Source organism: Pseudocercospora fijiensis (assembly GCF_000340215.1).
Source record: "Pseudocercospora fijiensis CIRAD86 unplaced genomic scaffold MYCFIscaffold_2, whole genome shotgun sequence".
Lineage (NCBI taxonomy): Eukaryota > Fungi > Ascomycota > Dothideomycetes > Mycosphaerellales > Mycosphaerellaceae > Pseudocercospora > Pseudocercospora fijiensis.
Window position 1 is genome coordinate 3,441,802 of NW_006921533.1, and position 17,985 is coordinate 3,459,786.

General features: G+C 52.0%; 10 protein-coding genes across 10 annotated transcripts; 5 read left to right on the plus strand and 5 right to left on the minus strand.

The window, feature by feature from the left end:
- Nucleotides 1–137: 137 nt before the first annotated feature.
- Nucleotides 138–1,291, minus strand: MYCFIDRAFT_161636 (uncharacterized protein). The gene has a single exon (XM_007925268.1). The coding sequence runs from the start codon at nt 874–876 to the stop codon at nt 196–198; it is 681 nt and encodes a 226-aa protein (XP_007923459.1). The 5' UTR covers nt 877–1,291; the 3' UTR covers nt 138–195.
- Nucleotides 1,292–3,024: 1,733 nt separating this feature from the next.
- On the minus strand, nt 3,025–4,498 carry MYCFIDRAFT_132181 (uncharacterized protein; the record flags this gene model as incomplete). The annotated part of the gene is made up of 4 exons (XM_007925269.1): nt 3,025–3,503; nt 3,564–4,152; nt 4,258–4,345; nt 4,398–4,498. The coding sequence occupies 4 exons, from the start codon at nt 4,496–4,498 to the stop codon at nt 3,025–3,027; spliced, it is 1,257 nt and encodes a 418-aa protein (XP_007923460.1).
- Nucleotides 4,499–4,904: 406 nt separating this feature from the next.
- On the plus strand, nt 4,905–6,631 carry MYCFIDRAFT_186421 (uncharacterized protein; the record flags this gene model as incomplete). Its single annotated transcript, XM_007925270.1, has 3 exons — nt 4,905–4,991; nt 5,045–6,144; nt 6,553–6,631. 3 exons carry the CDS (start codon nt 4,905–4,907, stop codon nt 6,629–6,631), a joined length of 1,266 nt encoding a protein of 421 aa, XP_007923461.1.
- MYCFIDRAFT_131908 (uncharacterized protein) lies at nt 6,362–7,469 on the minus strand (the record flags this gene model as incomplete). The annotated part of the gene is made up of 3 exons (XM_007925271.1): nt 6,362–6,993; nt 7,033–7,069; nt 7,125–7,469. The coding sequence occupies 3 exons, from the start codon at nt 7,467–7,469 to the stop codon at nt 6,362–6,364; spliced, it is 1,014 nt and encodes a 337-aa protein (XP_007923462.1).
- A 188-nt stretch (nt 7,470–7,657) lies between these two features.
- MYCFIDRAFT_210394 (uncharacterized protein) lies at nt 7,658–8,671 on the plus strand. Its single transcript, XM_007925272.1, has one exon. It carries the CDS (start codon nt 7,789–7,791, stop codon nt 8,617–8,619), a length of 831 nt encoding a protein of 276 aa, XP_007923463.1. The 5' UTR covers nt 7,658–7,788; the 3' UTR covers nt 8,620–8,671.
- A 164-nt stretch (nt 8,672–8,835) lies between these two features.
- Nucleotides 8,836–9,957, plus strand: MYCFIDRAFT_82001 (uncharacterized protein; the record flags this gene model as incomplete). Its single annotated transcript, XM_007924632.1, has 1 exon — nt 8,836–9,957. One exon carries the CDS (start codon nt 8,836–8,838, stop codon nt 9,955–9,957), a length of 1,122 nt encoding a protein of 373 aa, XP_007922823.1.
- Nucleotides 9,958–10,285: 328 nt separating this feature from the next.
- MYCFIDRAFT_202365 (uncharacterized protein) lies at nt 10,286–10,988 on the minus strand. The gene has a single exon (XM_007925273.1). The coding sequence runs from the start codon at nt 10,940–10,942 to the stop codon at nt 10,334–10,336; it is 609 nt and encodes a 202-aa protein (XP_007923464.1). The 5' UTR covers nt 10,943–10,988; the 3' UTR covers nt 10,286–10,333.
- Nucleotides 10,989–11,227: 239 nt separating this feature from the next.
- MYCFIDRAFT_186425 (uncharacterized protein) lies at nt 11,228–13,434 on the plus strand (the record flags this gene model as incomplete). The annotated part of the gene is made up of 2 exons (XM_007925274.1): nt 11,228–11,259; nt 11,415–13,434. The coding sequence occupies 2 exons, from the start codon at nt 11,228–11,230 to the stop codon at nt 13,432–13,434; spliced, it is 2,052 nt and encodes a 683-aa protein (XP_007923465.1).
- A 59-nt stretch (nt 13,435–13,493) lies between these two features.
- Nucleotides 13,494–16,991, minus strand: MYCFIDRAFT_131135 (uncharacterized protein; the record flags this gene model as incomplete). The annotated part of the gene is made up of 2 exons (XM_007925275.1): nt 13,494–15,466; nt 15,584–16,991. The coding sequence occupies 2 exons, from the start codon at nt 16,989–16,991 to the stop codon at nt 13,494–13,496; spliced, it is 3,381 nt and encodes a 1,126-aa protein (XP_007923466.1).
- Nucleotides 16,992–17,227: 236 nt separating this feature from the next.
- On the plus strand, nt 17,228–17,906 carry MYCFIDRAFT_59277 (uncharacterized protein). The gene is made up of 4 exons (XM_007924429.1): nt 17,228–17,339; nt 17,393–17,436; nt 17,491–17,559; nt 17,618–17,906. Exons 1-4 carry the CDS (start codon nt 17,322–17,324, stop codon nt 17,703–17,705), a joined length of 219 nt encoding a protein of 72 aa, XP_007922620.1. The 5' UTR covers nt 17,228–17,321; the 3' UTR covers nt 17,706–17,906.
- Nucleotides 17,907–17,985: the final 79 nt, after the last annotated feature.

A 17,985-nucleotide genomic window follows, 5' to 3' on the forward strand; every position in this document is an offset into this window, starting at 1 on the left:
GCGTGTTCCAGTTGAATGCTTCCTTGGCAGTGAAATCTTTGGCATTGGCACCACATACATTCGGCTTCCGTATCGGGCCCTGCATTCTCGTTCGGGTCGAGCCTGGTATGTGGAAGTGCTAGACCGGGTATCAGGTTAGGGTTTAAGAAATCCTTGATGCTCAAAGCTGCTTGAAACAAAGTAAAGCATCTCCGCTCATAGCTTCACGACTTCCCAGCCCTCGAGATCAAGGGTGGAAAGAATACCTCGAAGTGGACCCTGGACTTCTCGTCCATCTGACCATTGCTTAGATCCAGCCCAGTGGCCTACAAAACCCTCGGGGCCAGAGACGATCAAAATCTTGCGACCAGATTGGTCCCCTTTTGAAAGCGAGCTCAGCATGCGCTTCACATCTTCCGGGTTCGCGAAACTGCCCTCGTCGTCAATGAAATAGTCCACTGACAAGCGTGACCTCTGTTCGTCTTCTGAAACTGAATTGGTCTTCAACCTCTCCAGCATAGACACCAGAGCTCCCTTCTCGACGCCCTGCAGATCGGCAGCGTCAGAGGAGTTTTGGACAGGCGTTGAGCGTGGCCAAAAGCTCCAGCGCTGACTAGCTGGCTTGGTGTCGTTGTAGCCGCCTATGCAATCTTCTCTTCTCCGGCTCGACCATAGAATGTGGATGTCTGCTTGACCAGCGAGAATATCTGCTGCTTGCATTGCAGGAGCAATGCCTGTGCCTCCAACCAGGAATGCCACGCTCTGTATGTCCTCAGGCAGAACATACTCTGGATATAAGCCGCGCACGTCTATCTCAGCGTTGTTTGGTAGCCTGTGCAAGTAATTGGAGACCTCGCCTTTGCGCTCTTTGCGAATCAAGAACCGCAGCTCGTCCATGTGCTGTCCACGCTCCTGCGGCAGACACGTGTATGATCGCGCAATTTGCAACTGAGGCTGCTTGAATTCGACGCTTGTAATAGCTCGCTCAAGATTTGGGTCGTCAAGATCAATTGTGGCTTTTGAGGAAGGCCTTAATCTGAAAATGGCAGCCGTAGAAGAGACATCCTCCTTGGCAGCTAATGTGTACTTGATGAAATCGGAGGGTTCAGAGGACGCATTACTCCTGCCAAATGGTCTGTAATCGCTCAGATACCAGCCCAGAGGGAAGCCAACGGCGAAGATGGCCAGTGCCGGCAGACCAGATCCTCCTTTCTTCTGTTGGCCGGTTTGCTTCTGCTCTTGCTTTTCTTGTTCCTCTGACAGAGTCAATTTCTCCTTCTTCACTGCTTCTTGTTGACCTTGCTGTGCCTGTCCTCCACCGAGCTCCGCGGCTTTCGATTCGGATGCGCTTTGGCTGTCATACTTGCTGTCGGTCGTCTTTCCCTCTCTAACGCGGGAAGATTCTGAGAACCAGAGCACTCCCTTACTCTTCCGCTGAAAAGTTGGTCTCCTGATCCACCTCAATGTCGGACTCTGTGGGATTCCGCCTCCTCCTTTGACGCGCAAGAACATACCCAAATTCGATGAGCTCTCGCGGCCACTGCAGAGAATGAACATTCACCACGACATACATACTTCCGGGGTTGGGTCCGATCACCTATTTTTATCCTTGCGCCGAGGCTTACTCTCCCGCGGGGCCTCCGCCTTTGACCTCTCACGCCTCTCCAACTGCATCTGCCGGTTCTTGAGCCGCACATGCATCGCATTCATGGTGTAACAGGTCAACGGCCACACGGCGAGACTTTGCGGGACTGCGTAGAGCTGCGCCTCGTCTTGGCTGCATAGAAGATGCTGTTGAACGGCAGATAGGCCAAAGAGAGCCTCAGACTGACAGAATCTGGGAGAGTAAGCATGGCATGGTGTCTACCTTGATGTCGCTACATGTTCTGACTACATTCACTGCACTGACTATCTCCCACGGATACTGCTTCGATCGGACTACTCACGAAAGCATCCCATAACCCTGCTCGAACTCCGAGAGACACAGATAAAACATACGCCACGTCTTCTGTCACGATGCAAAACGCCGCAGATCTCCGAACTTCCACGGACACATCGCGAACTCTCCTAGCAGACTCAGCCAGCATCGCGCCATCAGAAACGTCGACGCTCCGACCAGCTTCCCAGACATATCGCGGATTTGCCTCCGAAGCAGAATACCTAGCAGCATTACACGAATGGGCAGAATCTAAACGCTGTATTCAGCCGGACAACGGTCTTGTAGGCTTCTATGGAGATACTACAATGGAGTCACTCGCGAGCAAACCACGAATGGAATTCGGTATCAGTCGGAGGATCAAGCAGAGGAAAGCATCAAAAGACGCATCAGCTGAGAGCAAGCAACGCGGATCGAGAAGTAATTGGGGGAGCCTTTGGTCGAAGAAAGCATCGGCGAAATAGCAGTTTTTGAAACCTGTTACGATGACCACTTCACATCACTTCGCCCGAGGTATTCCAAAGTAATATGGCTCTCATTGACGCAGGCTTGTGCTACTAACTGCATGACTTCCCTGCAACAGGTCGAAGCGTTTCGAGTACGGAGTGATGGACTCGAAATCCTCGCTTTGGACGATTCACATTCTTTGATGACTCCCGGTCCACCCAGCAATGACTCGGTAAGCTCTACGGTCTTGATGCATATTCAGTCGAGGGCGCAAGCGTCTGAAGTGCAATATCAAAGCTTTGTGCTCTCGCCCGCTGTAAAGCAATGCACAGTTATACGAGTACTTGCCCTCGTACGCACTCAAGTATGCTTGATCTCAGAATTGTGTAGGCAGAAATGAGAGCAAAAGTGAGTCGTTTTGACACGGCGTCTGCACTCTCTTTTATACCATTATCACTCTCCGCAAAAGCTATGCCTCGTACACAATCGAGTATGATACATTGTAAGCCGTAAGGCCGCTTCTCTACCGCAACGCCAACGCTAATGCTCAAATCCTTTTCTCTCGTAGCCATACCAAGCGTGATGCCATACAGTATTGCTGCGGTCGTGGTCATGCCATCGTAACTTATGCTCCGCCAGCTCCATTCTGCATCGCGTGTGCGCTACACATGCATGCTTGCAAAGCTGCTCAAAGTAACATTAGCACTCATAACATCTTCCAAAGTATTTTTCGCTTCAGGGTTGTACTTCTCATCCTTGAGATCTTTGCTGCCGCCCTCTCTGGTGACAGTGCCTGCTTCAGTCGTTGGGATGTATTCCCAGCACATGAATTGCCAATTCAGCTCCTTTCGCCAACACATCCCATACCCAAGACCGACAGGACCGGAATCGTTTCTAGTCATTTCGGCCGTCAAGCCTCCCGTCTTTGGCATCCGCTCTTTGAAGATGACACGTCCGACACGGCTGTGCACAAGAGCCATCGAGCACATTATGCAGGGCTCGTGCGTGAGGAATATCTCCAGCCGGAGGCAGAGGTAGCCATCGGGTTTCAGGTTGTCCTCCCTGAAGTACTGTTCTTCGAGCTGACTGATTGGCAGGTCGTTGAAGAAGGCGTCACGGGCTTCTTCGTCCACGGCGAGACCTCCCTTGTGGAAGTTGCTCTCAGCTTTGGCGGCAGATCTGGCGATGGATAGGGTAGCACAGCGTAAACGCTTGCGTCCGACCATGCCGACGGCGCGCATCACCGCGTGGCCCATCATGTTGCCTCTGCAGCAGGTGTCATTGTCAGTCTCGCCAAACTGGTGTGCCTGAGGTTTGTAGCGTGCGTCACCGGCAACGGCAATGATATTGGTGCTACCCTCGACACGTTCCACGATGACACAGCCTGTGCCTGAACCGAGCCCACGACGCCGATTGTCATCTCCGACTTTGGCGGCAAGTGCAAGTGCTTCCTCAACTCCGATGTTGTCCTCTTCTGGCTGTTGTAGCTCAGCCTCTGCCTTCTCGATGCTGGCAGGATGCGCTCCGAATGGATTGGTCTTCCTGTAAAACGTTGGCCAGTAATGGGCCGACCACTCATTTGCTTGTGGCACGCTGGTAGGTGCGAGAAGAGGGACGGTGATTTCCTTTATCTCCAGCGGATATGCCCAAGAGTCAGGCGACGAGGCAAAGGGGGTGTGCTCCTTCAAGATGCCGTGGAGGTCCTGGAGACTCATAATCCTCGTCGGACAGATCAACAGATGAAGGGTTGGTGGACGTCCATTATGTCGCGATTTGGAGGGATTCGAGTACTCCCAGATCGCGGTGGTGGGTGTCTGCATAACGGCTTGTGGCGTGTTCTCCCATGCGCGTGGCACTGCATACATTTCCTTGACGAGGTCCCGCTTTCCGAGGACATGTTCTGGCAGGAACTTTGGTTTTGCAAAGCGACGCAGGTGCTGGAGGTCGATCGAATCTTGCGCAGGAACATTGTCTTTGATCACCCTGTGGAAGTCAGCGATGTCAAGGGTGAAAAGCGAAGGCAATGCATTATTACTTCAGGATTCCTTCGGCATGCTTACTAGGCAGCTCAACGGTCCAGACTTGGATTGTCTCGTTGCCGAGGCGACATTCTTCTTTGGTCTTGAGATGTACCATGTGCCGAGGAGGCTCTGGCAGTATGGCGGCCTTGGAGTCTCGGCGTGTCGCTGCCATGATGGAGCCAGCAATGGCGTTGCGGAAAATGTAGACGAAGTGTGTTATGGCATGGCCAAGTAGAATGGCGAGACTCGAGAAAGCGGTCCATGGCTGCGACGCTCTGTGAAGGAAACTGCGCACAGACCCTAGCAACGGGTAGAAAATGGAAGGCATGAGCAGAGTAACTGCTGCTTTCAACTTTGCCCCTGCCTTTCACTTTCTGTGGTATAAAAATCGGACCTGGCTCCGTTCCTCTCCAACTGGCTACCAAGTGCAGCAAGGATTCGAAGCTTGTTGCGTCTCCAACGTCGCGTCGCGTCGCGTGCAACTTCGCTTCCCAATGCGACCGAGAATGATGGGTCATGCGATGCTCCCAGATGCGCTACAGCTATCACTCATAGAGCAGTGGCAGTGCAGAGATGTTCAAATCAAGCAGTTGGCAGCTCTCCTCTCGGTATGCCGATTTGAACCCTTGCCGCCTGCACTGTGCTGATCGCAAGCAAGCAGCACTCACGACCCTCTCCTTCGTCACTAGTGATCTATGGCCCGAGAGCAACAGGCAAGAGCAGCGTCACTAGGTCATACTTGGAGCAGAGCAAACTTCCACACGCCATCATACCATGTCGCGAGTGCGTGACCGGCAGACACCTACTTGAGCGCACCGTCGCGGCTGTAGACGAGGCATTGCGATTGCACGGATCCAATGGAGATGCGCCGGCATACAATGCACGATGCGAGAACATCAGCGTCTTGTCAGTGCACCTGCAAAAGCTCACGACCGAGCAGAATAAATTTGTTCTTGTCTTTGATGGCATAGACAAGCAGAGAGATGCGCCGCCAACACTATTGGCAGCATTAGGCAGGCTGGGAGAAACCCTTCCTCAGTTGACCGTGGTGATGATCGTGCGTCATCCACCACCTCGATTCTTACATCAGGCTGGTGTGCCTCACCTGCACTTCGCAACTTATTCACGAAATCAGACCGTGCATATCGTAGCTCGGAATCCACTAGATATATTCCTGGACGCTCCGCCGGCTGAGCTTGATTACGATGACGAGACACACGAGGAAGACAAGGCCTGGTTGTGGCCGCGGTTCTGCGCGGCTGTCTGGGATGCCTTAGGTCACAACGCAGCTCGAGATCTGGTCGCTTTTCGTGCGACTTGCCATAAACTGTGGAGGCCATTTGTAGCGCCGGTTATTAAGGGTGACTTTGGCACACGAGACTTCACCAGATTATTAGTGGCACAGCGGAGGTTGTTTCAAGACGAGAGCGTGTTGCTCGACTCGATTATCCAGAATTCGGTGGCAGCGACGACCGTTTCGAGAAGCAAGACCCATGAGCTTCCATACTACGCCAAATGGCTGCTTGTAGCAGCGTACCTAGCCTCCTTCAATCCTGCAAGGTTCGATGCTTTATACTTCATGAAGTCAACAGAACGGAAGCGACGAAAGAAGGGCGGTGGAACAGCACGCTCCGGCGGACGACCAAGCCAAATTCGCAAGGTCCCTCGCCACCTGCTTGCGGCATCTGCGTTCACTGCTGATCGGCTCCTGGCGATACTTCATGCAATACTGCCAGCCGATATACGAACCACAATAGACATGTACAAACAGATCGCAACTTTGTCGAGCCTCAGGCTTCTGGTGCGAGCTGGTGGGATTGGAAGCAACGACCCTTTGGAACCTGGTGGAAAATGGCGAGTAGGACCTCTTGTGACATGGGAGCATGCACAGAGTCTCGCTCGCAGTCTAGACTTTGACCTTGTGGACTATGTAGCAGAATAAGCGACCATTTATCGCGCATTCACTCCACTCATTCCTTCAAAGCCTAATGGTCTCACGGCTGCGATCTATTCCACCTCTAAATAGTTCCTTTATGACTTTCCCTTCCATTACCGTCTTTGTGACGATTCCCTCCACGTTCTCTGGGCATACTCTGCCATACCAGATGCCCTTGCCGGCTAAAGCGTTGTCCTCGAACGATGGTGGGATGTACACAATCACGTTTCCAGCCCATTTGTGACCGCCGATATGACTGATCAAGCCTACCCTCGCAGAGGGAGTACGTGCTTTCTCATCGCCGTCGCGTAGATTCTGGTCGTCGCCAAGAATCCTTATATTCTGTCGTTGCAGCTTCTCCTCGAATTCGGCCAGGAGTATAGGTCCTAGCTTGCCGCATCTCTCGTCGCGGCCTCCGTGTCCGCAGATCAGAACGAGTATCTCATCCACGGGCCGAAATCCCGTGAATTGGCTTTGCAGCTCTGGTTGTCGTAGGAGAACATTCTGCTGTTCTCGCGTCAAGCGATCATAAGTGTTGTGAAGCTTTTGTGGTAGGATGAAGGCTTTGATGAAAGCTTCCACGGAGCTCGGATCAGTGGGTATAGTGGGAAGGTATGTAAAGCTTGGAAGCAAGAATGCTGAAGCCGGTGGTCCTGTGGTTGCTTTGCCTGAGTCTTTAGCAGGTGCACCATTGGGATGTCTTGATTCAGAACGAAAAGATGCGTTTGTCAACAGTATATTGTGGTATGGCTATCCTACTATCAGCCTCCACTCCACGTTGTCTATGCATATCGTAGCCACCCACATCGGCGTACTTGCCGCCTTTTGTCAGAAAGCCTTTCAATCGCCGTACCAGCACAGCATCTTCTTCCTCTTCTATCCGTGACTTCCAATCGTTCTTTCCAGTACAGACCAGGAGCTGCTCCGCGTACGACGCAATGCTACCGTTAATGTTCGACTCTCGATCGATGTCCAAGCCTGATGGGCTTTCTCTGCACTGGCATGTCGGCGAAGGGCAAGATTCGATGACGGGCACTGGTGGAGGCGTAAATGGTATCTCGATTCTTGACGCACAGCGGCTTTGAAGGTAGGGTCGTGTGTGTCGAATCGCTAAAGCAGCTTCTCTGCCGCCATGCCTGAAGATAAACATAGCGATTGAGCGGTCAGAGGGATGATAGAACGTGCTGGCAATGCGGTGGAAAGAACGACGCTGGAGGAAGTCGGAAATTTTGATTGAAAGGTTTATCAATATGTTGATTAAAGCTATCGACACTTCAAGTCCGTCCTGTCAGCCTCGGCAGGTGTCTCTCTCCAACAGCTCGCCTAACAACCGCTGCAAGCATGGCCCGAGGGCTTCTCCATTGTTGTCAGCATCCTCGACTCGTGCCTTGATAGTGACGGAGACCAAGCTACATGTTCATCATCTCTTGACTGCTCAAACCAATCAGGAATACACCAAACTCACAGCCATGAACCAACCACCGAAACGCATCGACGAGATACAATGCGAGATCAAGGGACGAGTAGCGATTGTAAGAATCAACCAACCAAAGAAGCTCGGAGCTCTCTCACAGGACTTATTCTTCAACCTCGCTCAATGGCTGAGATACATCGACGGTCTTAACGATGTCTTCATCACCGTGCTCACGGGTACTGGACGATTCTTCAGCGCGGGTGCCGATGTTTCGACTGCGGGACGAGACGAAGGTCCCAAGGACGAACAATACAAGAGACTCCTTCAGACATTTGCCGTGTACAACATGAATCTCACACAAGCCTTCTATAGCCATCGTAAGATCCTCGTAGCCGCGCTCAATGGACCGGTAGTCGGAATCGCTGCGGCCGTCGTCTCGCTGGCCGACTTCATCTACGCTGCGCCTCATGCGTACCTGCTCTGCCCCTTCACTTCGCTCGGATTGGTTTCGGAAGGCCTCGCTTGCCGCGCGATGGTGAACAGACTAGGCCCTGCTCGAGGGGCCGAAGCATTGCTGATGTCAAAGAGGATATCATGTGAAGAGCTGGTTCAATGTGGCTATGTCAACAAAGTGTTTGATGTGAAGAAGGAAGAAAGTGACAAATTCCTCCAGCTGGTGCTGGAAGAAGTGGATAACAGGTTGGGCGAGCATTTGGTTCCGGACTCGTTGCTCCGGATCAAGGCCCTAATGAAGGCACCCGAGAAGGATGTTTACGATTCGTTAGCTGTGAAGGAGATCTTCTCTGGAATGGAAGTGTTCATGAAAGGCGTCCCTCAGGCTGAATTCAGGAAGATTGCAAGTGGGCAAAAGAAACATAAGCTGTAGTCGCATTTCGAATACCAGCTCACCTCAGCCTGTCACATGTGACAAAGGCCAGACTTTCGTCGCTTTTCACTGAACCGTCTGCTTTGACAACATGCAACGAGTTCAATGCTGTAACATCTACTGACTTCCAGATTCACTGGTCAGCAAACACCCCAACGAGAAAACTACATCTTTAAACAAGACAAGATCCAGCTTTCATTGGCATCAAGCTTCAGTATGGCAAGTGAGCACGAGAAGAGCTTCGTGGCTAAAATTGCCACCTTACACTTGAATCGCGACTACAGCGACATGAAGATCATTTGTGGCACTCAAGAGTTCCCTCTCCATCGAGCTGTGGTATGCCCTCAGTCTTCGGTTCTTGCCGATCAAATGAAGTCTGGCTTCAAGGAGTCCAACGGCACAATTGAGCACAAAGAATTCGACGAAGACACGGTGGCCAGAATGATCCAGTACCTCTACACACAACGATATGATGTGCCTGCCTACCCTGTCGCTTCCGAGTCGACCGCGGCCGAACATGAAGCCAATGCAGATGTCGAAAGCACTGTGCGAAACGAAGGAGTTGAGCTGGAGCCTTCCGTACCTTCGAGTAGTGTTGAGTCGGTAGCGCTGCTCCAAGGACCAGCTACGAACGCAGCCCCGGAAGACGTGGACGCTACACAGTTCTCAAGCGGTAGCATGTCTCTGCAAACAAGCGCCTCCCTTCACGATATTCTGATGATGCACGTGAGAGTCCATCATATCGCCAACTACTATGACATCCCCATGCTGAAGATAAAAGCAGTCCAGGAATTCTACAGCATAGTTTGGAGCAACAACTACGTATGGGAGAGGAGCGGCTTTGCGTCGGTACTAGATGAGATCTACCGTGCAAATAAGAGCCAGGATGGTGGACTTCGTAGTGCCGCCGCCCGTCTTGCCAAGAAGCATGTCGAAGACCTAGCATTTGACGAAGCTTTCACGGATGCCATCAACGACTCCGAGAATCTGGGCGAGTTCTGCGCAGCGCTTCTCGCCGATATGACGCGCGAGTGCCGTCTTAACAAGAAGCTTGGTGACAAGGTCGCCGAGATGCTAAGAAAGGAAATGGGGAAGCTCAAGGATGACCTCAATCGTGTCCAGTATATGGCCGATCGCGAGGCCGGCCTACGAGAACGTGCTGAGAAGGATTTGGAGAGAGTCAAGGACATATTCCAGAAGGTACGGAAGTGTAAAACGTACAGTTGCGAGAACCGCATCAACGTGGCTGTTGAGCGAAGTGGTAGAGCTGGGCAAGGCGAGTATATGGTTCGCTGTCTAGGATGTCAGGCAAAGCATACGCCCAGCGATTATCGGTGATTGATTTAGCGATGGTGTACCATTAGATGCCACTAAGGTCCTGTCCGATCGCGCAGAGATGATATCTCGGAGAAGGGCTGCGGTGAGCCGTCCAGTCTCAGCGCTGCTGATGCATCTCATATTTCTCAAGTCCTGCATGGGTTTTCTTCAAGCTGATGTGCGGGTGCCGAGGCCATTTGACACAGCTTCCATCTCAAGGATCTCAACCACTGCATCATTCGGGTGGGTTGCTACATCATGCGCAGTGCCGTTCGCCTGCATTCATGCAACTTTGCGGTACGGCCGTGCCATTCGATGACTTCTCGTGACGTGGCTGGAGAAACAGGTTGGCATGCGCAAGACTTGATCTTCGATTCCAAACCATGTTGTTTGTCGATCACGGCCTGCTATCTCGCCGCTGAAGTCGTGGATCACGGGAGATGTCGATAGGCGATGCGTTGACTCTTCGGGGATCTCTATTAGGACTTGTCGCTCCCCTAACGGCGGAAGCGCTCGCACTGCTCGTCCTCCTCACATTCCATGGGGCGGAAGCAGCAGATCCTCCAGTTGAGTTACGTCGTCGTTCTCTCTGCAAAGCAGCCTTGAAGAAATTTCTTGTCCGTGAAGCATGCTTCTCATACAGCTCAATTTGATCGAGAGTCTCTTTGGCGAGCTTGATCTCGGGTGGAGGCGTTACCTGCCGGGTGCCGGGTGGTGGAGGAGGAAGCGTGGCATCTGGCCTCAGATAAGGATCTCCCATAGACTCTGTGTATGGTGTGTTCATGGCAGCCAGCATCTGCTCCATTGTAGGATGTTGAGACGGGAGCGCACGACCTCGAGGCCCATCGACGTCCATTGCTTCCACGCCATGTTCGACTGCAGAAAGCTTGCGCTTGCGCTTGGCAGTCTCAATAATGCGTGATTTGACATGGTTCTGCTGCCTCTCGATATTGCTGATGATCATGTTCAGGCGGGCTTCCTTGCTGGGTGGCTTTTGAATCTCCATGGGATTGGGCAGTGGGAGCAGGATGTGAGGAATCAAGCCGTCCTTTGAGGCCATGTTGGTAGAATGGGTGCTCGGACATTGCTTGCGGTGTTTTTCACGTGGTGTAGGAATGAGGAAGAGTTGGACAGGAACATGAAGCCGTTACTTCGACAACGTTCTCGCGAGGAAGAGCCAATGCACAAACAAGCTCTCGCTTCTCGCGTCAGAAATCTTGGCAAGATGACTTTGATGGCTGTGATTGGCTCATAAGCCGGAATACAGTTCAGCACAGCATTGATGGAAGCAATGCATTGGCTGGTACAGTATTCCATCAGATGGTATGTCAAGCTAGGATGTAAATAATATGACGACGCCTCATGACGGCGCGCGTGCTACACGTACTCCTCGCAATGCCTTCCATCCGCAGCGTCCTTGCTGTAGCAGTAGCACCACTGCTGCTCCGGCCCAGCGACGCGCAATCCTCGTATGGCAGCTCATCTGATGCCGATACCACTCCACCGTCACCTGCCTCCCAGTCATTCGTTGCTCCCGCAGGATATCCAACCAACGTATTCTCCTCCTACTACCCGGCACCCTCCGGACAGCAGCCGCAGCCGGCCATATTTGATCCCATCCTCAACATCACCTGCCCAGCCAATCTCACCAATCCAGACACAATTCCCGACGACGACCTGGATCCAGTGTACTATCCAAAGCCAATCGCAAATCTCTCCAAGGCAGATCGAGAACGCGTCATCTCCAAAGCCATCGCTCACGTCAAGTTGATCATCGCAAATTCATCCATCGCCAGCAACTGCACAAAATGTATCCAAGCTCTGGAAGTGGGCAAGCGAGCCGCGCAGCTTGCACCCTCGCTCGTGCCTCCTGCCATGCTTTCTCTTTGCAACGATACCAAGTTCCACTCCTCTGGTACTTGCATTGAGGACTTTGAAGCAACTACGTTCGGTGCTATCTGGACGCAGGTCTTGGCTTTTGCAAATGTCAGCGGCATAGATGGTCACTACATCTGCAATTCCATCGCATCTTTCTGCCCACCTCCCGCGCCGATTGCTTTAAATGGCACGAATTTATTCCCTAAGCCGAAGCCAAAGCATCCCTCGCCGCCAAAGCCCAGCGGCAAACGGGTCAAAGTCCTACACATGTCAGACTTCCACCTCGATCCACGCTATAAAGTTGGTTCCGAGGGCAATTGCACCTCCGGTCTGTGCTGCCGCAGCAATGCGAAAAATTCCAATGAACCAGCGGGACAGCTGAGTTTCCCAGCTCCCCTGTATGGCTACTTTGAGTGTGACACTCCATATGATCTGGGTCTGGCGGCGCTTCAGGCAGTCGGACCTTTGACTGGCACTTCCAAGCAGAATCCATTAGCTTGGACCATCTACACTGGTGATCTAGTTTCGCACGACCCCCAGACTGAGCTCAGCAGGGCCTACACTGAGTATGCTGAGACCTCCATCTACGACTATATGTTCCGTCATTACCTTACAGGGCCGGTATTCCCTGTGCTTGGTAACCACGACACCAATCCTGAAGCGATCGATGCACCTCACTCATTACCAGGCCCGCTCGGTCAACAGATGAGCTGGAACTTCGACCATGTATCCGCCCTGTGGCAGCATGAAGGCTGGCTTAGCAAGGAAGCTGCTCATCAAGCAAGACTTCACTATGGAGCGTACAGCATCAAGAATCACTACGGCTTGAGAATGATAACGTTCAATTCCGACTTCTGGTACAAGAGCAATTTTCTGAACTTCATCAACACCAGCAATCCAGATGTGAGTGGAATGTTCAAATGGGTCATCAAAGAATTGCAAGCAGCAGAAGATGCTGGTGAACGGGTTTGGCTTTTTGCACACGTCTTGTCAGGCTGGGATGGCACAAATCCCCTCCCGAACCCGACAAACTTGTTCTACGAGATCGTGCAGCGCTACTCGCCGCACGTCATCGCCAACATCTTCTTCGGTCATACTCACGAGGACCAATTCATGATCTACTATGCTAACAATGCCACCCACCGATCTCGTGACACAGCACTCAATGTCGGTTGGATAGGACCATCCGTCACACCCCTGACGAACTTGAACAGCGGTTTTCGAATGTATGAAGTTGATACTGGCTCCTTTGATGTCTATGAAGCATATACTTGGTACGCTGATGTGAGCTCATTCTCGAATCTCACAACACATGGCCCCACATTTCAATTCGAGTATTCGACGAGAGAGACGTATGGTCCATCAGCGAAGTGGCCAGCAGATGCACCCTTGAACGCAACTTTCTGGCATGCTGTCACAGAGGCCATGGAGAAGGATCACAGTCTTGTCTCCAAGTTCAATACTCTGCAAGGCAAGAGTAGTATTAAGAGTCCGAATTGCACCACCAGTGCATGTGCAGAGGCGAAAATCTGTTACATGAGAAGTGGGAGTGTTCCGCTTAGCAGGCAATGTCCACAAGGCTATGGCAGCGTGCAGAGTGCCTTCAAGCCGACATCATGAGCTTAGTAGCTCTGGCACATAGATGAAGAGTAAAAGTAATTGGTGCTGAAAATGATCTTTCACGCTTTCTTCCTTCTCTTGCCTCCGCCTCCTCCGCCTTCACCACCATTCTCCCAGCCTTTTCTCTTCTTGCCCTCCCTCTTCCAGAACTCATCACGTTCCCTCTTTTCTCTCTCCTTCCTCTTCTCCTCATTCTCAGCAACCTTAGCCCGATATCCTTGCTTCCTCTCCTCTTGCTTAGCTCGCCTCTTCTCAACTTTCTCATTCCGGAGCGACATGACCTGCTGCATGAGCCGTCTCGCCACTTTCTCTTCACCGCCAAGCACAACAGCTCGTTTCTGCATATAAGACTCCTTCTTTTGTGGCTTCATTTGAGTGATTTGGGATTTGTACGGCAGACCGGCTTGAAGCTTGCGAGGCACGCGTAAGGGGTTGAAGTGTCGCTCTTGTCGTTCGACAGGTCGATACGCTGAATTTTTGATCTTCGGGGTGGGAATTTTCTGAGCGGCTCGAACCTGACCGGTGAGACGCATGCCTTCCCAAGCTTCGGAGTCTCCGCCTTCGAGGAGTTCAGTCACAGGATTATAGAACCGGTGAGGTCGGACCGGGTACCATGCCCGCAGGAAGACGATATCGGACATGAGGATTTTGTCTTCGAATGTAGCACGGAAGCAGCCTTCAGGTTTCGACAGCGCCTTCTTGATTTGGCCTCGAATGCCAGAAACAGTTTTGATTCCAGCACCTTCGAATTTGGCGATTTCCAGCGCCGACGAAAACATGTCTTTGATAAATGCAGTGTTCTTGAAGATCTTGTATGGATGGCCTGTCAATTTCAGCTTCTTCACGATCTCTGTGCTTTCGTCGACGTTGAGAACAACTCCCGTCGCTGCGATTCGGAATCCAGGATTCTTGTTCGAGAAGCTCTGTACACAACAGAATCCTGTATTCGGCGCAGCGAGAGGTCCGTAGAAGGTTCCAAAGCAATGCATATGCTCCGGCGTATACTTGAGCATCCTATTCCGCGTTCGCGAGTCAGAAATGCTGTAGACTGGTGTTGACTGGAATCGTCGCCATCCAAGCGAGAAGATCAAAGGATCATTCGTCTTGAGAATCTTCTTGTGCCAGCGGTGGCGCTTTATGCGAACCTGGACGAAGCCCATTCGCTCTTCGGTTGGCTGCAGCCCGCCAATGAGTATAGGGAATCGGGCATCAAAGTTCTCGGTGAATTCGCATGGCACGTTCGTTAGAATGAGCCGAGCATAAGTCCCTGCTCTATAGCCCTCCGCGCGGATTCGTGTAGCCTCGTCAAGGTCTTCGAACTCTTTGCGATTGATCTCTTGCTGCTTCTGGAGCAGCGCCTTTTGTGCATCGTACCACTCGTCCTCGCCATAATCTTGCTCCTCGGCTTGACCATTAGCCTGTCGATTGGTATTCTTCGGATTAAGAAACCCTTCGCGATCCTCTTCCTCGAATCTCATCTTCAGATCTTCTTTCTTGCGCGCGTTGCGTTCGCGCTCGTCTTCTAGGGTCTCACCGGTCTCCGCTCCGCCGTGCTTTTCGCCAGACTCAAGATCTTCGAATTCGCCATCTCCTTCGTCGTCATCGCCAAGTCCGTCGAATGGGTCTGAATCGTCGTCCTGACCTAGTGCGTCAGCATTGGCTCCAGTCAGTCTCGTGGAAGCAAAACGCTGCCTCAAAGCCTCCATATTTTCCTCGTCAGTCCATTTCTCTTCCAGTTCCTCATAGTTCAAGGCAGGAATCATGCGATCTTCTTCGATCTCATCTGCATTCGGCTTCTTCCTCTGAAAGAAATCATCGTCCTGTTCGTCATCCGCTAGATCTGCACCGTCGTCCTTTTCGCCTCGCCACTTCTTCACGACCTCAGCAGTTGACAGCATATCATCGTACATCATTTTCGCGAGTTCGGCTACTCGAAACGGCTGTTTCCGCCCACGAAGCTGCTTCATGCGGTCCTCCATGTTGTCCTTCCATCTGACGGCACCGTCCTCGTCTTCCTCGTCCTCGTCAGCATCTTCATCGAGGTCGTCTCCTGCTTCAGAGTCGTCCTCCAGCTCTTGGTCAGATACTGAAGACAGGGACCCGAGGTCGCTATCAGAGTCGGCAAATGCCACGTCGCCATCGACTTCACGATCTTTCTCCTTTCGTCCTTTCGACAGCTTCTCGGGTGCTTGTTGCAAAGCTTCCAGATCTGCCTCATCGTCGGTCTCTCCACTCTCGAACCCTTCGTCTTCAGGATCATCATCCTCGGCGTCGTCCCGCTCATATATTCTTGCCTTTCTAGCACTTGACCTGCCAGTGTCCTTGACATCTTCGTCGTCCTCTAGCTTTTTCAGTCTTTCGCCTCCATCAAAAAGAGCAATGCCCTGGTCATCTTCTCCAAGCAGCTTTCGCTCGCCTTGAAGGCCCACGACCAATTGTTCCCCCAGACCTCGGTCTTCGTCGTCATCTTCAGCATTAAAGGTATTGCTCTTGACATCAATGTATACGGCATCCTTGTCCACGAGTACTCCGCCCACGTCGCTCATAGGCGCATATATGACCTTCTGCTTCTCGCCAAGTCGTTTCCGTTTCTTCGTGCCCTCCGCTTTTTCTCGTGCTTGCTCAAAGTATGGAGTCGGACATGGATCTGGTAGAGACTCCACTCGATCGACTTTCAGATCGCCAACACCTGGTACATGCACACGCACGTCGTGAGATGGGAAATTTGTACCTCGCAAGTACCCATATAGAGCTACCGTTCGATCGCACTTCTCGTCGTTTTCGATCTCGGTCGGCGGCGTGATGTCGAGCATTCGATCGGCTAAAGCATAAGGGTGCGAATTCCTCCAGACTAGAGGCCTCGGATTCTTCATGACACTCAGGAAGCGCGACAAGTTCAATACTTCACGATCTGGATATCTTCCGCTGATCACACCAGACAAGTAGAACAGCTTTGCGCCTTGGTAGAGCTCCGACCAAAATCTGTGCTTCAGTCTCTTCTTCTGTGCTTTCAGTGTATCTTGCTTTCGGAACAAATCCAAATGGGTTAAGATGCCAAAAACATTTCCCGGCATACCAGTGCTGCTCAGAACCGACAAGAACTCCATGGTCTCCATTTCGAAGCCATAGTTGCCATCGATCATGAGCAGCACGATATCTACCACTTTCGCAAGGTCGATCGCACTTGCCAGACTATCGCTCGGTCCTTCCACAAATGTCAATCGCCGCCTCTTGCTGGTAACGACAGTAATGGGCCCTGTCGGCTGCGAAATTGTCTGCCGTGCATACCGCTTCACCAAGCTCTTGATTAAAGTCGTCTTGCCCACCCCGGGTGGACCAACGACGCCCACAACTAAGGGTGGCGCCTCCTCTGGCAGTCTGTCCACAAGCGGGACATGCAACCTCTTTTCCTTGACATCGTGGCTTCGAGCTGCCTGTTTCGCGAGTCGTCCTGGAGCGGCAAAGGCGAACGCTTTGGGATTTGGCTGGCTCTTGTCATGCTTCTTCTTCTCCTTGGTCGCACGATGCGCCCGGTGTATCTGGTCTTCGCCTGCCATCTTCGGCGAGTGCTGTGTGTAGCGATCACATGCGAATACAATCGGCCTTCGCCATGGCGACTGCCAAAAATTTCGAGATCGGAGTTCGGCCCTGCAGCTGGGATCAAGCTTCGGCAGGGATTGGATCCGGCTAAAGACGGCAGTCGCGTGTTCAGCGTGGGCAGGCACGTCATTCCATCTGTGTCCGCCAGGCCTCACCATTCACATGCATATACAATCCTCCCAACCTCCTGCTTGAGCCGACTCTTTCTTCCCCTTCCCATAACCTTCCCCGACCATTTCAAGCTGTCTTCACTTCTCCGCAGATTCTCAACTTCACCATCCTTCAAGATGCCTTACAGGATCAACGTAGGGTGGCTTCCAGCGCTGTTAACCGACAAGCTTGCTGACAGCTATCTCAGGTCTCTCTTAAGGACAAGAATGGCGACCAGTCAAAGTACGATGCGTATGTTAGACCCTGAGCCGGTGGAGAAGGACAGGTACTTATCGATTACCACAGTGCCAAGAAGCAAGTAGAGGAGCAAGGCGGCAAGATCGTCAACGAGTACACCTTGATCAAGGGCTTCACGTGAGTTAGACTGCGCCGGTGAGGCTCAAGACTGGACTGAACAATATGATTTCGACAGTGCCGAATTCCCAGACGACAAGGTCTACTCCCTCTCCACCGACGATCACATCAATGTCGAGAACGATGGCAAGGTCACGACTCAATAAACGTAGATGGACGAGCAGAAGAGATAGGATGAATTATGGATATGGACGACTAGTCATGACCAAGGTTTCGGTTCTTCATTCAATACAGACACCACTTGATTCGACATGACTTCGGACTCCCACTTGACAGACTGATATAAAAGCCACAAAATGACGATAGCCAAAGCAAATGGACCTTGCAGTCTGAATTTACATATTGAATCTATTCGATCAAGCAGCAAGCGTGCTGGGCGTCTGAGTATTGGTATTATTGATAACTCCGCTATGCTACCGGACTCTG

Excerpts from the sequence above, each read along its gene's own strand:
- MYCFIDRAFT_161636 (XM_007925268.1), bottom strand. The coding sequence starts at position 876 with ATGGACGAGCTGCGGTTCTTGATTCGCAAAGAGCGCAAAGGCGAGGTC.
- MYCFIDRAFT_210394 (XM_007925272.1), top strand. The coding sequence starts at position 7,789 with ATGAACCAACCACCGAAACGCATCGACGAGATACAATGCGAGATCAAG.
- MYCFIDRAFT_202365 (XM_007925273.1), bottom strand. The coding sequence starts at position 10,942 with ATGGAGATTCAAAAGCCACCCAGCAAGGAAGCCCGCCTGAACATGATC.
- MYCFIDRAFT_59277 (XM_007924429.1), top strand. Across the intron at positions 17,437-17,490 it reads GACCAGTCAAAGTACGATGC|TGCCAAGAAGCAAGTAGAGG; the intron begins GTATGTTAGACC and ends CGATTACCACAG. Across the intron at positions 17,560-17,617 it reads ACCTTGATCAAGGGCTTCAC|TGCCGAATTCCCAGACGACA; the intron begins GTGAGTTAGACT and ends TGATTTCGACAG.